General features: G+C 40.3%; 1 protein-coding gene across 7 annotated transcripts in view; it reads left to right on the top strand.

The window, feature by feature from the left end:
* LOC126470365 (thrombospondin type-1 domain-containing protein 7A-like) overlaps positions 1 to 19563 on the top strand; it is a 1214159-nt gene that overhangs the window by 1050409 nt on the left and 144187 nt on the right. For all 7 annotated transcript variants that reach the window (XM_050098173.1, XM_050098171.1, XM_050098172.1 and 4 more), the window contains one exon: positions 7789 to 7964. In XM_050098173.1, coding sequence (XP_049954130.1) covers positions 7789 to 7964 — 176 coding nt within the window. The remainder of the gene's footprint in view (positions 1 to 7788; positions 7965 to 19563) is intronic.

The following is a 19563-nucleotide window of genomic DNA, read 5'->3' as shown; positions in this document are numbered from 1 at the left end:
TGTGCTTAACAGCAACTCTTCATCTAAACTGCTGATAGATCTTCCTGGGTCTAAAAAATCGTTTAAAACTTGTTAAGACTAAACACTGCGAATATACTCATTTACTTTTAACCAGTTTCTTTCGAATATGCATCACGTTCCAGGATCTGGCGCTGTTCTTCATCGTTAGTTTTTTTTTTTCGCTTGTTAACTGGCTCGTTTTCTGCATACAGGACAAAAACTATTTTTTATTTGATAAAGATTTTTGATATAACACCTTCACATGTTTAGTACATGTTATGTAATTTATCAAAACACACACACACACACACACACACACACACACGTCTTCCACGTAGACCATTCTTCACTAACTGTATATTATTTTACGGCTCTCATTCTGACTTTATAGCTTACGCTATAATATAAGCAGTTTCGTGGCGTATGTTGTATGTTTCATCAGCCTCTCTTCGTTGAGTTATTGTTGACTGCTCAATTTAGTCTCTATACTTATTTGCCATTCATTTCAACAACAAATTTTGTTTCAAAATTCTTGTTGCTTGTTTTATGTTGCAGTTGCCTGTCAAATATCTCTTTCGTCCTTCCACCTCAGTCATACATACGCACATCACATCAAAGCTTATAATATTAGCACTCCAAATGAATAATAACTTTATTTTCCTCCCTTCTCTACGCATTTATTTGTACATTGTCCATCCGGCTTAAGGATTATATTAGCGCAGTACCATTTACTGTGGAATACAGTGATCAAGAGACTGAATGACCAAATTTCCTTCATGTAAATTTTCCCTGTTGGCCTCTGGGGCCTTGCACCACTTATTATTGAAGATTCCTCTACCATCACAAGAGTAACAACAGCGCTCCAGTCATGACCAATCACGTGGCTGTTTCCTTATCATCAGTCCTTTCGGGTACTGGAGAGCGACTCAATCACCAAAGGCTTGGAATAGAAAGTTTGGTCCAACTGTTACTCATAAGCAGTACATCGTACTGACAAGAAGTGGATGCCATCTCAGTTTCTGTATTCGATTAACACCAGTGGATGCAGCTAAAGAGCTTTCAAGGAGTACTGAATCTCGTTGTAACATGTGATATTATGAATGCAGGAGAACGTTCGTGGAACTGAAGGTAGTTCTACCTACGGACAAATTTCTATAGGGAGGCGTCAGGAGTTAGTCCGTTTCTCATCGAGATATATGAACTATCCTGTTGTTCAACACATCAGTCACATGCCAGAGATCTTAAAGACATTCGTGTGGCTTATACGGTATCTTCCAACGAGCGGCAGGCGGGTGGTATGCGCAGTAGGCGACTGCTCATCTCCCGTACCACACGTTCTGTCACTGCTGAGTTCAAGACGTCAGTCTGTGCTGAGCTGCAGGCACATAAACATGACCACCTCAACTGATTCTCCCGTCAACTGCGGATTGCGAAGCGTTATTCGCTTTTTACGAACAAAAGAGAATACTGCAGACGAAAATTCATCGAAGTATAAGCTGAGTACACAGAAAGAACTTCACGAGTAATAGTGTTGTGCATGAATGGTGTCGAATATTTAAAGATGGCCGAACTGAAGTGCATGATGAAAGGCGTCAAGGACGCAAGTCCGTCGCAAAAGACGACCTTGTTCAACGAGTCGACGAAGTGGTTAGAGAACGACCTTGTTCAAACCTATGAAGTGGATAGAGAAAACAGTAGGTTCACCGTATGTGCTTTGTCTATGGAATTTCCGGACATTCCAGGATCTCCTCTGTACTCTGTCGTCACGAAATACTTAGGCTAGAAAAACCTTTGCGCTCACTGGGTCTCAAAAATCTTGTATAATACCCATGAAACTCGCCAAATGGCTTCAGCTTTTAATATCCTTAACCATTATGTAGATGAAGGAAACGATTTTTTTAAATCAGTTTGTGACCTGAGGTGAGAACTTGGCATGGTATAACATGCCAAAACAAAATGAGAGTCACAACAATGGAAGTACGCAGGTTCACCAAACAAACAAAAATTCAAACAAACTTTCGACGACCGAAAAGTTATGGCTACCATACTTTGGCACCAAAAAAGTGTGACGTTTGTGGAATTAATGAGTCTGGGGACCACGATTAATGTAACAGTTTATTGTGAAACTTAATGACATTCGAAATAAAAGAAGAGGTATGCTGACTTCTAGAATTGTACTGACCCATGATAACACCCATCTTGATGTGTTGGTGTAGCCGAACGGTTCCTTGAGCAGTTTCAATGGAACATCTTCGATTAACCTGCCATAGACTCATGACCTAGTGTCGAGTGACTTCTATCTTCCACCTAAAATGAAGAAGGGACTAGGAGGATAGCTGTTCCAAACTCACCAGGAGCTTCAATACACCATCAAGACTTTAAGCTCATGGGCAGCAACATTTTTATGAAATGAGTATCGGAAAGCTTGTCCACAGGTACGAAGAACGCCTCAATCATTTCAATGATTATATCAAACTGTAAGCATACGTGAACGTAACTTTCAGGAATTAAATAATTGTGTTATACACTTGTGATTTCTTTATGGCCTACCAGAGGTTGTTCATCAGACCCTGTGCTCAGTTCAGCACTACGCAGAGAATGCGCTGCCGGAACGCCTTTGATGGTAGAGACAGTCATAAATGCAAAAGGTTGCCTCTTCTGTGATGGTACATTTCATATAAAGGGTTCATGGATAACTGTATACTGTAACTACAAGTGTTTGTCTGGATACTTCTAATCATCAACTGTATGTAAGTGCTTCAAAATATAAGCAAAATGCAGTTCATAAAGAATGTCACTAAGGAAGAAAAGCTATAAAACATAAATATTAAAACTGTTCAAGTGAAGAAAGAGTCACCAAGCAATGGGATTGCTAATACGTGCGAAGTAAAGCTTATCATTCGACGAAAACATCAAAATCAGTGGACCATAATTCTAAAGTACGAAGAATCTCAAATATTCATAAATTAGCTTATGACTGCATAAAGAAATATCAGTGCCAGCTACCAGAATACGTTTGGTATGATCACAACAAATGGAGTAAAACACGGCTGAAGAGAATACAAAAGCCATATCCTCGCCAGCTGACAAAGTTCAATGTAAGTCTTATTCCTCTAGACTTCAATTACATTAAATTAATGACAGTTGCAGTTCATTAACTAGCTTTAATGACTAACTTGTCTTCTTTCAGAGCTAAACAGGAAACGGTGACAAGAAGTACATTTCCCTGAAGAACAGTTCTAAACAGCGACGGAGTATATTTACCTGAAGAACGTAAATGAATCTGCTGTAGTGTCAGGGACTCTGTACTCTGTATGAAGTACGTCAGAAGAGGAGAGAATATAGTTTGCATAAAAGACAATAATACAGTTGCTCAAAAGAAATTTTCAGAAACATTTTTATATAATTACTCTCATTATGTTGCCAGTTTCAAGAATTGCCATGTCAAAGGTAGCAGTCAGATTGATGATAACCTAACAACGAAAGTGGACTTGATGGTATTTCAGACAGCTACACTGTGCCATCCAAATAGTACCTTCATTGACTTAGAACACTGCAGAAGTGATTAAATTATTCGATAGCAAGTACTGTCCTGCATACTTTTCAAAATATATCACGATTAAGTATATATACTTCATAAATGCTGTAACTAATTTATCCATTTTCTTGTACTGTTTTATATAACCATCTTAAAATGTTATAACTGTATGTTACATAACAATCATCAATCAAAGGACGAATTTTTGTCTCTATGGGGTATTTCTGCCTTTTGTACGAAATTAATACATTAACTTCACAAATTTTGAAAATCAGTATACAGCTAATTTTCATTTAATTCCTAGCTATTACATTTCGTGTTTCAAAGTAACTTTATATATAGGTATCTGCTTTTCTAGTGATCTTTTACAATTTCAGCAACGTGACGTTTTTTCAAGGAATTCATAGTAAAGAAACAAATGCGAATTTTGAAAATAATAGCACACACATTCAAGTGTATATGTGTAACTCTTTTGAAGCTTTGTGGTCCTTCCAATAAACCTATCGTTGAAAACAATACCCAGCAGTAATTCAGCTTCACACTTACTTTGCTATTTATTGATGCATTTGCATAAAGATTTCGTTTGTTCCTTATTCTTATAAATTGATTGTTACCAACACCCAAAAATTTTGGAAATTTTTAGTTACAATATATCCTCCATCAACATTAAATTTAACATATTACTTCCAACTGATATCCAACTCTAAATAGTGAATTTCAGTCTCCTTTATCCTCTAGTTGAGATATTGTTGCAAAGTGTGATGATGGGTAATAAATTTATTTTATTCTGTAATTTCCATGACATCGTGCCTTGAACAACATAATACTTTAATCTAAGCAACACATCATGCTTATTTACTATGTGTGTAACCAACACAAGCAAAGCTGTTTTCGGAAATTATTCTCCTTTCAAATCAAGGATTAGCCTTTAAAAATGTTGCAAGACCTCGGTATATTTACTTAGAGTTCATATGATGTTACGCAGCAGTCTACAAATATTAATGAATCTGAAAAACAGTGAAAATTGAAGCTTAAAAAAGCAGCCCTCACGAACAGATACCAAATACAGCCAACTCCGCAAGGTTATCACATATTAGGTTTTACGATACCATACCTGAACCTATTTAGTTGTTGCAAGACATTCATTAGTTTTAAATGTATATTAAAAGAGTTCAAAATGTAAGATGTGGTCAGTTGTAGATACTTTAATGGTTGTGTGTAAGGTCAGACTTTTCACATAGGTCAAGTGCCCATAGGATTTGAAAGCCTAGAAATTTTTGTTATAACAGCATAGATTTCTTTTACTGTGCGTATCGGTAACTAATGAATTGTAATCGCACATTCTCCGTTGTCTTAAACATTGACCTGGTTCAGTACCCAAAACAGATCATAGTTGATGTTCTGCAGCTAATTTATGTAGGCTGTTATTGTCTTTTGCATACTGTCAGTTTCTTAATTATCTTCTTTGCTAAATCGTCTCACACAAAACGAGCGGAATGATACTAAGTGTAGCCCACAGAGTCCACTTTCAGAGGGAATGATATTGAAATCCTCATTCGACGAACATCATTTAGTTTTTCCGTTGTTTCCTGAAATCTACACGGCACATTCCTTTGAAAATAACAGGATTGACTGTACTCCCCAAAATTCCGCATCCGAGCTCATGCCCATCTCTAATTACTTCTTCGTCTATAGAAATTTAAAACCTAGTTTTCCATCATTTTACAGCTGTCTCCAAGGACAGTAAAACATGTTTTTTTCTTTTCTTCCTTAACATAAAGAGTGGTAAAAACATTAGTAAGAATTTTTATGTTGCTCCCAGTGACTAGTACTGTATTCTTTATGTATTTTTTCGTACAATTTTACCGACGAAGGAGGAGTACACTGTTCTGGTCAAAAGTGTGATCATAAAAATTGCACTTGTTTATTTTTGTTTTGTTTTTATACTCTGTATTTCAACGTATATTGTCAGTTTCAGGTCACTGGAGCTGTTTGCTGCTCAAACATTGTTCTTGAGTATTCTTTTTCTCTAATCATCAAATTAACAGAGGAGCGATGGTGGAAACCTACCTGTCACAACCGAGGACTACAAGATCAGCAGAATTGCATATCCATAAATAGTAACTAGTTTCGACCACTCAGTAACAGTGGTATGAGAAACAGAAGAATCATCACACAAGCGTGTTCATGAATGAGTAAATGTGTGACATGATCTTCACTGAACTTTGTTGAAACACAACTTTTTTAGCCCAACATTTGCTAACGCTGTCCAGTATTGTTTTATATTTGCTACATGTAGGCAAATTACATGATTATTTATGTGACGAAAAGGACAAAAGTAAGAGTAATCAGTACCTTTTTGCGTGTCACTGTTTATTCGTGAATAACTATTTTTATCGTCGTTGGATGCCAGCATAATTCAGTTACTTGAAATTAAGTCTATATTCTGATATACCAAAATGAGAAAAAACTACGGAACACTAACATGTGGACAAACCGTGGATTGTACTTGCAGATGAAACATTATTTCGCAACACATCAATTTTCCATTTTACAACTCTAAATTATGTTTAAAGATATAAAATACTCCGACGGAAAAAAATCCGAACACCAAGAAATAATTCATATAGGATAATGAAATTCCGGGAATACATTTGTCTAGGTAATATATTTAAGTGGTTAACGCAGCAACCTGTGGGTTAATGTATCGCGAGAAAAGCCACTGCAAATGTTAACTGCTGGTATGATAATAACCGGTGCAATCGCCATAATGTTTAATGCAAGCATGCAAACTTGCATGCATTGTGTCTTACAGGTGCCAGATGTCAGTTTGTGGGATAGAGTTCCATGCCTGTGACATTTAGTCGGTCAATACAAAGGCATTTGATACTGCTTGTGGATGACGCTGGAGTTGTCATCCGATGATGTCTACAGGTGCTCTATTGGACACAGATCTGGTGATTGAGCAAACCAAGGCAACATGTCGACACTTTGTAGAGCATGATGAGTTACAACAGCGGTATGTGGGAGAGCGTTATCGTTTTGGAAAACACCCCCGGTAGGCTGTTCATGAATGGCAGAGCAACAGGTCGAATCACCAGACTTACGTACAAATTTGCAGTCAGCGTGCGCGCAGTGACCATAAAAGTGCTCCTGCTGTCGTGCAAAATTGCATCACAGATTATAACTACAGGTGTAGGTCCAGTGTGTCTAGCATATAGACAGGTTGGTTATAGGTTGACCAACACATAACCATCATTGGCACAGAGACAGAACCAGTTTTCATCAGAAAACACAACAGACCTCAACCCTCCCCTCCAAAGAGCTCTCTGTTGACGTCATTGTAGTCGCAGATGGTGGTGGTTTGGGGTCAACGGAATGCATGTTACAGGGCATCTGGTTCAGAGCTGTCCTTGAAGCAACCGATTTGTAACAGTTCAACTGCCGCTGAAATCGCTGTTGCAAATGCTGTACGATGCGCCACGGCCTTACACCGAATGCGATGGTCTTCCCTCTCCGCAGTGCCATTTGGCCGTCCACAGCCGGGACTTCTTGTGACCGTACCTTCCTGTGATCACTGATTCCACCTATCATGTGTAGTGGCTACATTTCTGTAAAATTTTTCTGCAGTATCGCAGAAGGAACATTTGGCTTCTCGTAGCACTGTTACACGACCTCGTTAAAATTCAGTGAGCTGTTGGTAATGGCGTCTTCGTCGTCTTTAAGGCATTCCTGACTAACACAAACTCACTAAATCCAGTTTCAAAGGTAACGAACGCTCACGACCGCTACATCGTGCATTTAAAGCAAACCTGATCTGCATCTCATAATGGAGCCACTAGCACCACTCTAATGTGACTGGAGAGAAGTTTGAATGGATGTCATTGTTCAGATGTCGAAACATGCAAACCAACTTTCGTTTATGTTGCACAACTCCTTCTTGGTGTTGGGATTTTTTCCCGTCAGTGTATGTTCCAATAAATTGTAATTTTTCATTCGATTCCATTTTCAGTGAATATACTTGTTCCTGTACTCTTCATTATCTCATCTTATGCTTAACCGTCGTACACACAGAAACTACGATCAGAAATTAAGATGTATGAAAAAAAAAACACCAATACCAGGCATAACGAAACGTGACGTTTAATCCAGATTTAAATTCTGCGCTTTTCATCTCAAATAATCAGTTTTAATGTTTAAAATAGATCGTTTCCTTTATCAATATCTCTAATAATATTCTCTTTGTTTAGCTGCTACGTGAACCACAGTTTGGTGGCCGTCCTTGTGGAGAGATAGTTCAAACAAAAGTGTGCAACTCACCGTGCAACGTCTTCCGCTGGGTCGCAGGCGGTTGGAGTGAGTGCCAGTTAATAGGAGCTGACCAAGAAAGAGGTTGTGGAACGGGAGATCAGTACCGCCAAGTGAGGTACTTATGCAAACAGTTCACTGAAAGATACTATCTTAGAAGTTCAGTCAAATCTAAGCTGTTTATTTGCTGTGCTTTAGAAAGAAAACGCAACCGTCAAAAATCAACCAACAAACATACCACATTTATGAATGTCTCAAAATCAATAACTACGCATGTGTTCCACGTGAGAGTAATTTAATCCGCATGTTTGTCAGGCTATCTTATCACGTAATATTGCAGTTCATAGTACTATAACAATTATTTGTATGGATCGTTAGCATATGTATTTTTTAATAGCATGCAGAAATAATGACATAATCTTTCCAAAATTATTTTAACCACGCAAAGTACAATGTGAAGAGTAACACTGTCGTGTTCACCTGAAGACCAAACTTCTTGTGGACCAGTTAAAACGCCATATTTCTGCAGCGTGAAACTTACTCAGCATTCGGTGGAACGTAAAATTGTGCTATTTCTCTTATTGTAATACTATGATGTTAAACTATTTGCCTAATACCATAAAATTTTTCATTTGATTTTCTTTTTTTTAGATTTTCGTTTTCATTTTTTGGTCGAAACTCAGTTTTGTTCGTGCTTGCTCTCAGTTGTGGAAGTAGGTTTTCGCGTTGAGCATAGCCTTGAGGAAACGCAATTCGCTCAATGCAGAAACATATTTCGACAGTTAAATGCCAGAAAATAAGTTTTTCTTATGTAAGACATTCAACTAGAATTTAGAAGATACAACATGTGGACAAAAACATTGAAATATCAAAAATAAAGTACATCATCGTGCCTAATATGGTGTAGTGAAACCGTTACCGACCAAAACAGCATCCAGTAGTCTCGAAGTGGATAAATATAGGTCATATGTTGTCTTAATGGGAATATAATGCCATTCTTCCGGCAAAATAGTGTCAAGTCCACGTAACGATGAGGGAGATGGATAGCAACCACGCAACCTTCTCTCCACAGCAGAGCATAAAGCTCAATAATACTGAGATCTGATGACTGGTGGCCAGTGAAGATGTGAGATTTCACCCTCGTTCTCACAAAACGCGTCCTGAACGATGCAAATTGTGTGAACAGAGGCCCCGTTGTCTTGGAGCAAAGTATCACCGTTGCGAAACAAACATTGTACTATGGGGTGGGACTGAATGGCCTGGACTCACCGTCCATCGTCTTCCGCTGTGTGGCAGGGGGTTGGACTGCATCAAATGGTTCAAATGGCTCTGAGCACTATGGGACTTAACTTCTGAGGTCATCAGTCCCCTAGAACGTAGAACTACTTAAACGTAATTAACCTAAGGACATCAAACACATCTATGCCCGAGGCAGGATTCGAACCTACGACCGTAGCGGTCACGCGGTTCCAGACTGTAGCGCCTAGAACCGCTCGGCCGATCCGGCCAGCTGGTTGGACTGCATCCTTGGCAGTAATGCGACCTTGCCAAGTGATGCGGCGGACCAAATCATCACCGAACCCACACCATATTTCACTCTTGGGACTTATACTCGACCAGAAGCGGAAACCGTTTTGAACAAAACTCAGTCGACTAAATGTCAGTCGACTAAATGGCATTCTTCTTGCTCCATAGTCCAGATTTTATGTCCGCCTTTGTAGTTGAGTGGTCAGCGCGGCTGACTGCCATGCAGCGAACCCCGGACCGATACTAAGTAATGACAAGGATATTTCTTTGGTGGGAGGACTGGAGCGCAGTTCACCTAGCCTCATGAGGTCAAATAAGGAGATACCTGACCAACGTCAAGAAACCCGATAACGATCAGGAGAGCGGTGTGCTGAACACATACCCTTCCATATCACATATAATGATGCCATTGGCAGAGGATGGCACAGCTATCGGTCGAGCCCGACTGGCCCGTCAAGGCCAAAACACAGAACTTCAACCACAATTTTTGGCTTCGGCACTATGTTTCCCTGTTACGGGCATTTGCATCACTGATAGGTGATTTTGGAGCTTATGGAGCTCCCTTCGTGATGTTTTGGTGCGGACAAGGTTCACCAGGGTGACATTCAGTTCTTTAATGACTTTTGCTGCTGTCCTCTTATTTTTCATCACAATTCCCTTCAATGACCATCCGTCGCGATCACTCGACACACCCTTTCCTCCGCGTTGTGGCTTAACGCATGATGTTCTTCTCTACATACAGTATAAATCTTCGATACGGTGCCTTTCGAAACACCAAAGCCTTCGGCTACCTTGGTTACGGAGGCAACCACCATACAAGCCCCAACAATTTGCCCACATTCAAATGCGCTGAGCTCCAACACAATGCATTCACAATGACCACGACTGACACTTACAACGTACTGAGGACATTGTACAGGTACCGTTCGTGGCCAAATACAACAGTGCAAATTGCAGGCTTGGCTAATATTTGCATTCACGTTCCAGAATGCATTTCTCCCGGTGCTTCCATATTTTTGTCCACTCCGTACACGTCTTAAGTATAGCTTTGTTGTGGTACTAATCTAATCTTAGGTTGTACTACCTCAGTTTTTAAAAGTTATGGCTGAAGATACGCTAGCGAAAGTAGAACTTTGTACAGATATGAAAGACAATTGTATGAAAGTATTAGGCTGGTGCCTAAGCTCGTAGTGTTTTCAAAAAGTTTAATAAAGACAATAGATATAACAGAGACTTGAGTCACCAATAATACGCTGAAGTGCCAAAGAAACAGATATAGGCACGAGTATTCAATTACAAAGATATATGACAGGAAGATTACGGCGCTGCGGTCGGCAACGCCTATATAAGACAACAAATGTCTGGCGCAGTTGTCAGACAGGTAATAAAAATTAGTTGATAGCGGAACTTCTGCGCTTTATTGTAACCAAAGCAATTACTTTTTGATGTAAGTACAGCTTAGATGCACCAACATTATATTGTTGATATTCTCTACTCAACAGAGCGTTTTTCGTCATGGTCAAAGGCAAGAGTTTCCTGTTGTTATTGATAAATGCGAAAGTTGTTTATGAATAACAGAAACATATTTCATACAAGTTCGACACAGTATTAAAGCCATCTTTGATATATTTTCGTTTTCCGGATTTTTTTAATTTAGCTTTTTGTTTAAGAATTTGTATTTTCTAGAACTATATGATAAATCTGTATTTTTTCTTTATTTTTACGACAGTATCTCTCTATTTCACGTTACAAAACAACAATTTTTGAATAAAACCTATATTCAACATGGACATTTTAAGTTTTGCTATAATCGCTGTCTATTCCTAAATAACAGACAGGAAGCTAACTATGTAGAACAAAAATGTTCCATGCGATACCCAACCCTTTATATATCCTCGCTCAATTTCTAGACGGTTCACCGCTTCCGATTTTTAGAGGAATATAGTAAGACATTGGCGGCATACATAAAGAAAGCGATCGGTATAGGATACTGGCCGATAGGTATACAACACACTCAACGCGCAGGTAACGTTGCTACGACCTTAACTGACCAAAGCTACTTGTAAAACTACCGTAGTCTACGCTTACTTATGGTGGTCTACAATAGTTTTACAACTCTTAGGAGGAGCGTTTTACTTGTGGCTTCGCCTGCGTACGCACGGGTCACATATACACTGAAGCGCCAAAGAAACTAGTATTGGCATGCGTATTCAAATACAGAGATATGTAAACAGGCAGAATATGGCGCAGTTCTTAGATTGATTTCTGCTGCTACAATGGCAGGTTATCAAGATTTAAGTGAGTTTGGACGTGGCGTCATAGCCGGCGCACGAGCGATGGGAGATAGCATCTCCGAAGTAGCGATGAAGTGGAGATTTTCCCGTACGATCATTTCACGAGTGTACTGTGAATATCAGGAATCCGGTAAAACATCAAATCTCCAGGATCTCTGCGGCCGGAAAAATATTCTGGAAGAACAGGACCAACGACGACTGAAGACAATCGTTCAATGTGACAGAAGTGCAACCTTTCCCCAAATTACTGCAGATTTCAATGCTGGGCCATCAAAAAGTGTCAGCGTGTGAACCATTCAAGGAGACGTCATCGATATGGGCTTTCGGAGCCGGAGGCCCACTCGTGTATCTTTGATGACTGCACGACACAAAGCTTTAAGCCTCACCTGGGCCCGTCAGCATCGACATTGGGCTGTTGATGACTGGAAACGTGTTGCCTGGTCGGACGAGTCTCGTTTCAAATTGTGTCGAGTGGATGGACGTGTACGGCTTTGGACACAACCTCATGAATTCATGGACTCTTCATGTCAACAGGGGACTGACCAAGCTAGTGGAGGTTCTTTAACGGCATGGAGCGTATACCGTTGGACTGATATGAGACCCGTGATACGTCTAGGAACGACTCTGACAAGTGACACGTACTTAAGCATCCTGTCTGATCACATGCATCCATTCATGTCCATTTTGCAGTCCGACAGCCTTGGGCAATCGCAGCAGGAGAATGTGACACCCCACACGTCCGGAATCGATACAGAGTGGCTCCAGGAACACTCTTCTGAGTTTAAACACTTCCGATGGCCACCAAACTCCCCATACATGAACATTATTGAGCATATTTGGGATGCCTTGCAACGTGCTGTTCAAAAGAGATCTCCACTCCTCGTACTCCTACGGATTCATGGACAGCTCTGCAGGATTCAGGGTGTCAATTCCCTCCAGCACTACTTCACACATTAGTCGAGTCCAAGCCATGTCGTCTTGCGGCACTTTTGTATGCTCGCCGGGCCCCTTCACGATAGGCAGATGTACTAGTTTCTTTAGCTCTTCAGAGTATTTCACAATATTTGATATATTTCGCCCATATCTGTACCCATAGTACATCAGTATCAGCGATTTTCACCTTAAAGTTTCGTTTTCAAGCAGCTCAATGTTGATGAAACCATATGATAAAATTTCGTAAGAGCATTCAGTGGCATATGTGGACACTATTCGAGAAATGTATTGTGAATAGAGTTAGTAGCAAAGAAGTATTAAATTTAAACGCCGTACATTATGTGGCAGTTTTTCACGCATCGCAGTGTTTATGACATCATATCTCCTGAACTATGTCCTGCACAATAATATAACTTTGCAGGTACATTGAGTGGTATATGTGCATACTGTCTACAAAATATGTCGCGAATACAATGAGCAGTAACGAAGTAATAAGTAAACCGTCATGCATGAAGAGCGAAATTATAGTAAGCGTTATACTGTTTTCCTGACATTATTTTGTGAGGGTTGTCAGTGAGAAAAAGTTTCGTAAGGATTTGAAATTGTGTGTAAAGTTTGTTACGAATTACTAAGTGCTCTGATTGTCAAAACCTTTATGAATAAGATCTGGATATTCACACGTCGTAGGCTGAATTGTTTTTTCACCCCTCTGATAGGTATGTGGTTCGTACCCCCCCAATAATTCTTTCCATACAGTAGGTGGTATGTCTATCAAGTTTGGTTGATATAAAAAAATGTGTGTGAAATCTTATGGGACTTAACTGCTAAGGTCATCAGTCCCTAAGCTTACACACTACTTAACCTAAATTATCCTAAGGACAAACACACACACCCATGCCCGAGGGAGGACTCGAACCTCCTCCGGGACCAGCCGCACAGACCATGACTCAGCGCCGGAGACCGGCATTGGGGTTGATATCGGTCTAGTGGTTTAGGAGATGTGGAACATACATACATACATTTTTACAGTATGTATTGTTGTCAAACGTACATAATGGTACTACCAAATGGCCTTCTCTTGTTCCCACCACTGACAGTGCATGAAGAAAGCCGTTGTTTGTATGTTCCTGCATGGACCGACACTTCTCTAGCTTCATCGTTGTGATTATAAAGCTATACAACGTGCTCCATCTGTGACTCTATCTCATTTTGTGCTACCCACAGTTTATGAACATACTACAAACATCAGCCCCTCTTCACAGGCTATGTTAATACGACTTGAATGGATCTGATGCAATAACCGTTAGCTATCACTAAATGATCAATAACGTGAAGAATACGAGTATTCCACGAAGACCAGGAAAACGTAATACAGTATCTGAACAAAAGTATCTGGACACTCTGTGTAATGCGTAATTGACCACTGGATGTCACAAGAGTCGGACCCACCAGTATATAAGGAGGTGGGGAGTATTGCGGTAGCTCGCCAGCGCGGCGTGCTATACAGGAAAAAAGACGACCGCTCCGTTTGCTGTCCGCGCCCTGGCACACGGGCAGTGTAGACGCCGACCAGCACCGATCAAAGGCCGGCCAGCTATGCTGCAACCACCACCTCCGCTCCAAGAAGGCGCCTGCGTGCCAGAAAGCGTACTAGGTGCGGCACACGTGATGAGAGGGAGTCGATCCTCAGAAGAGGCCAACACAACGGAAGACAGCAGTAGCTGAATCGCTCCGACCGCCATACACGTCGATGATGCACCCAGTCGCCGCACAGGAGCTGCTGTGGCCAACGACGACCTGACTGCTCTTGGCGCCTCTCTGTCTGCAGTCATTCACAAGGTGTCACATCTTGCCGAGACGCTGCGAAAAGTCTCAGAGTTGGTGATGTCGGCTGCCAAGGCAGCCGAGCCAGCTGCACCATAGCCTGCACAATGAACCATCCATCAACGCCGTCTGCCCCTGGAGGGGCGATGCCAAGCCAACCAGTTGGCGATGTTGGTGATGTGATTGTGAAGTGGAAACGTGAAAGAAAGATCGCGGTTAAACCGATACCAAACAGACCTCATGAGCTGATGAACAGGGACCATCGAGCATTGCGGAAGGTTACTGTAAAAAACTGCATGAGATCAGCCGAAGGAATCGCTCGTGAGTTCCAGAGTGCTATCAGTTGACCAGCTAGCAATGTAATTAGAGAGTTAAGAAGAATGGGGTACGACGGGCGAGCAAGTTCTCATCAGCCAAACATTTCTATAGTAAATGCTAAGCAACACTTGGGGAGATGTAATGAGCAACCTCACTGGACAGCGGATGACTGGAAATCTACATCTACATATATACTCCGATAGCCACCAAGCGGTGTGTGGCGGAAGGCACAATTCGCGCCAAAGTCATATTTCCCCCCAAATGAGTGATTTGGAGTGACGAAGGTCGCATTATCTTGGAAATCCATAAATTCGGTAGGATATGAACACATTTTACGGCATTGTGTATTGCGTACAATAGAGGAACAGTTCAAAGGTGATGATTATATCAGCATGACAATGCACCCTGCCATAAAGAGGCATCTGTGAGGAACTTGTTTGTGGACAATGACAATCCCGAAATTAAATGGCGTGACCAGAGTCCCGACCTGATTCGAATGGCACACCTTTGGTGTAAGTTATAATGTTAATTTCACTCTGGACCCCAGCGTCTAAAATCATTATCTTCTCTGGTTTCGCCTATTAGTGAAGAACGGGCTGCCATTCCACCATAGACATTCAGATTCCACATTGCAAGTGCCCCAGAAGAGTTCAAGCCGTCGTGAAAGGAAATGGTTCACACACCTCATAATAATGTCCACTGATAGGTGTCCGGCTACTTTTCATCAGCTTCCATGGGTACTGAATAAAGCTCAATGTCCAACACTATAATAGGTTATTACAATAGCAGTTCCATCCTACATTATTACCCCTTTACCAGGATTTAAGGTTTGACTATGATCGTGTATTCATCAAAAGTAAACTGACTGTAATTCGTCCCCTGAAGGGTTAAATAGAAAGTAAAGCTGTGGGCATGAAATTAAATACGGGTGCCAGCCTAATCAGTCAAAAGTATTTTCAAGGAAATATGTTGCAAACGAAGTAAACTAACAACTATAAAGAACTTTAGTTTCATTAGAAATCTGTTTATTCAATCGGACACAAAAACAAGAACACACCATACTATGTATTAGCAAAGTAACTAGCCATTAGCAACAGAGATAAATGATTGAGTGTATTGCCAATAAACTACTTCACACTAAAGTACACCGTCACTGTGCGTAAAGGTTAAAGCTAGTTACAATGCACCACTTAATAGCAAAAAAGTAGATAATTTGGACATGATGTGGCTCCAAAACTTCACTATTGATGAAATAGTTACCAAGCTATTATACTAACTAATGAGAAAACTATTCGTTTTCTTGGGATGCGTATGAGCCTTTGCGTTATATCGAACAAGAGCGACGTATGAGGACCCTGAATATGTTATGTTTTACTCAGTTACTACCATTTATATCTCCAAGAGCACAAACGTTTCTGGAGTAATTGGGAGGCAGGAACTGTTCTGTCTACTGACTAGGTTTTGGACTAAAACTTCTAATATGACACAGCAGTAATACACACATAAACACAAATATACGAATGGAAATACTATTAGTAAAGAACATAGGTGTAGGCATGTTAACTGTTATGGCCTACACTTGTTTTTTGCAATTACTTTTCTAATTTGCAAAATTTAAGTACTATGCAATGATTTTAATAATAATTGAAATAAGCCGCTTCGATTAAATACTTTTCTCTTACTGTACTTCTACGTTGGCATTTTGACAAGCACGTGGAGCACTTCATACAATCAACCAATTGAGAAAATTATTACTCCACGAAATTTAGCAACAATTTTAAACAACGTTGATTATAGAGTTCATCAGTTGTGGAAAAAATCTCGGAATATCTCAGTAGTAGGAAAAAGACCGTATCAAGATAAATGAACAACGATAAATCAGTGTTCACGACACGAAGTTAAACCTGGAACGCTTATTATTTGAAATTTTGATAAACTTACGGTCATACATTTAAATACAAAAATAATATATACTTTGCCTGAAGGTAGTTGCAGTGGCGCTCTTCTGTGGCATGAGAACAAAGCCGCATTAAGCAATAATGACTCTTGATGTAATATGCTCTGTAAAATATCTTCTTGGTGTCGGAGTCTCATGTTTCAGAGTAAACCAATAAATGCCATGATATAACGGCAAATAACTATCTAGATCCGATGCATTTGTCTTCCGCATTTACTACAATAATATGCGCTCTAGATAAACTGCCTGTTTTCACCTGATCGGCGGTTGCGAGCTTAACCTCCCTAGTGGGGCACGCTTTGCCCTTCTGTTCTAATAAACGGAAAGGTCAACAACAGGCACTCACCCAGGACTCTAACTTGACTATGAATTTACCGCCGACGCTCTCCACATCGTCTGTGCTCAGACCTAAATTTTCGTACTCCTAATCTGTCTTTCACCGGCTAGCTTTCTTTGCAATTTTATTAATTAAAATTTTCAAATTTCTCTTGTATTACTTAATTTGGAATATTAAAATAGCTTTCGTAGTCTTGACATCGAATGTCAAAGAAGGGAGAATAGGATTTAACGTCATGTCGACAGCGAGGTCGTTAGAGACGGATGGGTTCGTACATCTTTGCAAAATCTATATAACTGAACGAGTGTCCCGGAACCCGGTACTAGTTCCAGGTTGCGTATTTCTACATCTACATCTACATCCATACTCCGCAAGCCACCTGACGGTGTGTGGCGGAGGGTACCTTGAGTACCTCTATCGGTTCTCCCTTCTATTCCAGTCTCGTATTGTTCGTGGAAAGAAGGATTGTCGGTATGCCTCTGTGTGGGCTCTAATGCTTTAATGCTTTCTATGGGCAAAAAAATTTGATTTTCAGTATTTCGTGTAGTTATTGACAGGATTTAAAAATTTAAAATGTTGTCATTATCTGATCATAAAAGGGTATAATCTGATGTAAAAAGTTCAACACTACGGTACAAAGATTACGTTCAGAAACTGTGCATTTTTCTTAAAGCAGCGTAACCGAGGGCGCGCAAATACCCGTACTTTATTCAGCCGGTATATGAGAATGAGAGCACTTAGCGACTCCCAAAAAACTTTATACATAGTTTCAAACCTTTACGAAACATTTTCTCGCTGACACTCTCCACAAAATGATGTAAGGAAAAAAGTTTGTCGCTAGCTACATTTTCGCTGTTCATGTGGTAAAACTTCAGCATGAGACATGAGTGGAGTTGCGCTTTACCAAAACTACGGTTCGAAAGCTTTCGTGAGACTACGTAAATAACGTAGTAAATCGTAGTATTACTGGTAGAATTGGTAGAACTGGTAGAGAAAGAAACATAAGTGAATAAGACAGAAATTGGGAGGTGAAGATTTCTGTTCGTGTTTTTTTTTTTTTTTTTTTTTTTTTTTTTTTTTTTTTTTTTTTTTATACATAACTAGCGGGGGTACCCATCTTCGCTCAGGGAGTTGATATGAGATTGTGTGGTAGTTGGAATAAAAGAACAAACTTTAAAGTATAAGAGGTAAAACATTTTTGTTGATAACACTATTTACAATACTTGTTAAAATATAAGAGGTAAAAAATTTTCTTGAAAACATATTCTACTATTTACAATACCTGTTTATAAACAACATTTTTCATTTTATCATCCCTTCTCGAGAGCAAGCTACGTATAGTTGACCATGGGAGAAGCAGGAGTCGTTGAGGTTGATGCTGCAACATTTTAAAGTTTGTCCTTGCGCCTTGTTAACTGACAAAGGGAGGCTAATTTGATTGGAAACTGCAGTCTTTTAAATTAGAATGGAAGTTCAGAAGAGATCAGCGCTATTCTGGGGATACGTAACGTATGTAATAAACGGCGAGTGTCACCGCGATGACCACTGAGCTACCGAGGGGGGAGAATGTCATTGTATGTTCCATTGTCTCTGATCACTAAGCGGTAAGCATGGAACTCCTAGAAAGCGAGTTTTTTGTTTGTTTCTACGCTAGTTTCTGGTTGGATTTGTTTCACATTAAAATAATATCCGTCCTCGCCGTGCAGAAATATTAATGAGTATTGGAGGGCATTATCTAAACGATAGGCCTCAGCAATGCGTTGTAGCCCTTCTCTTCTTCGCTGTACAGTTATGTCATGACTTTTGTTTTCACTGTCCACAATCACGATGACGACTTCGCCTATATGAGGTGCATCAAATCGACGTTCGTGTTCTCCTAGTGGTCTTTTGTCGGCTCGAATTATAACTTTATAGTCATCAGAAATCATTTGGTCTAGTGCTGTTTTGAATGGGTGAATCAGTTGATTGTATATATGTACGATTCTCTGTACATCTTGGACTACCTCTCGTCTCAATCCACTGATATTTGTGCATCGCTGATCAATTTCTGTTTCTTCATTTCCGATTAAATATAAGGGGCGTTCAAAAAGAAACGAGCCGGCGGTATAATTACATAAAAAAGTACCTGTATGTTAGAAATACTGACGCAGGTTGTTGAGACACTTGTCCCACTGTGACACAAGGAGGTGAATAGCTGTCTCGTAAAATTCCCGGGGCTGCCATGTTAACGAGTTCTGCACGTACAGCTGGACGTCGTCGTCCGAGGTGAATCGTTTGCCCCTATGCTCACGTTCTTCTTTGACCAATATGGCCCCCTTCCGATTCACTTCCTGCAGGACGGGACAATAGTGAATGCCCAGCGTTGCTTGCAAACCTTAACCACCCTTCACCAAGCGATCAAATCAAAACGACCAGGCAATCTCACCCGTGGGGTCATTCTGCTCCACGACAATGCAAAGCCTCATACGGCCGACACAGTCGTGGCACTGTTGCAGAAATTCAAATGGGAGGTTCTCTGCCACCCTCC

Source organism: Schistocerca serialis, chromosome 3 (genome assembly GCF_023864345.2).
Source record: "Schistocerca serialis cubense isolate TAMUIC-IGC-003099 chromosome 3, iqSchSeri2.2, whole genome shotgun sequence".
NCBI classification, from domain to species: Eukaryota; Metazoa; Arthropoda; class Insecta; order Orthoptera; family Acrididae; genus Schistocerca; species Schistocerca serialis.
The sequence above is the reverse complement of the archived record's forward strand: the minus strand, read 5'-3'. Positions and strand labels throughout refer to the sequence as shown.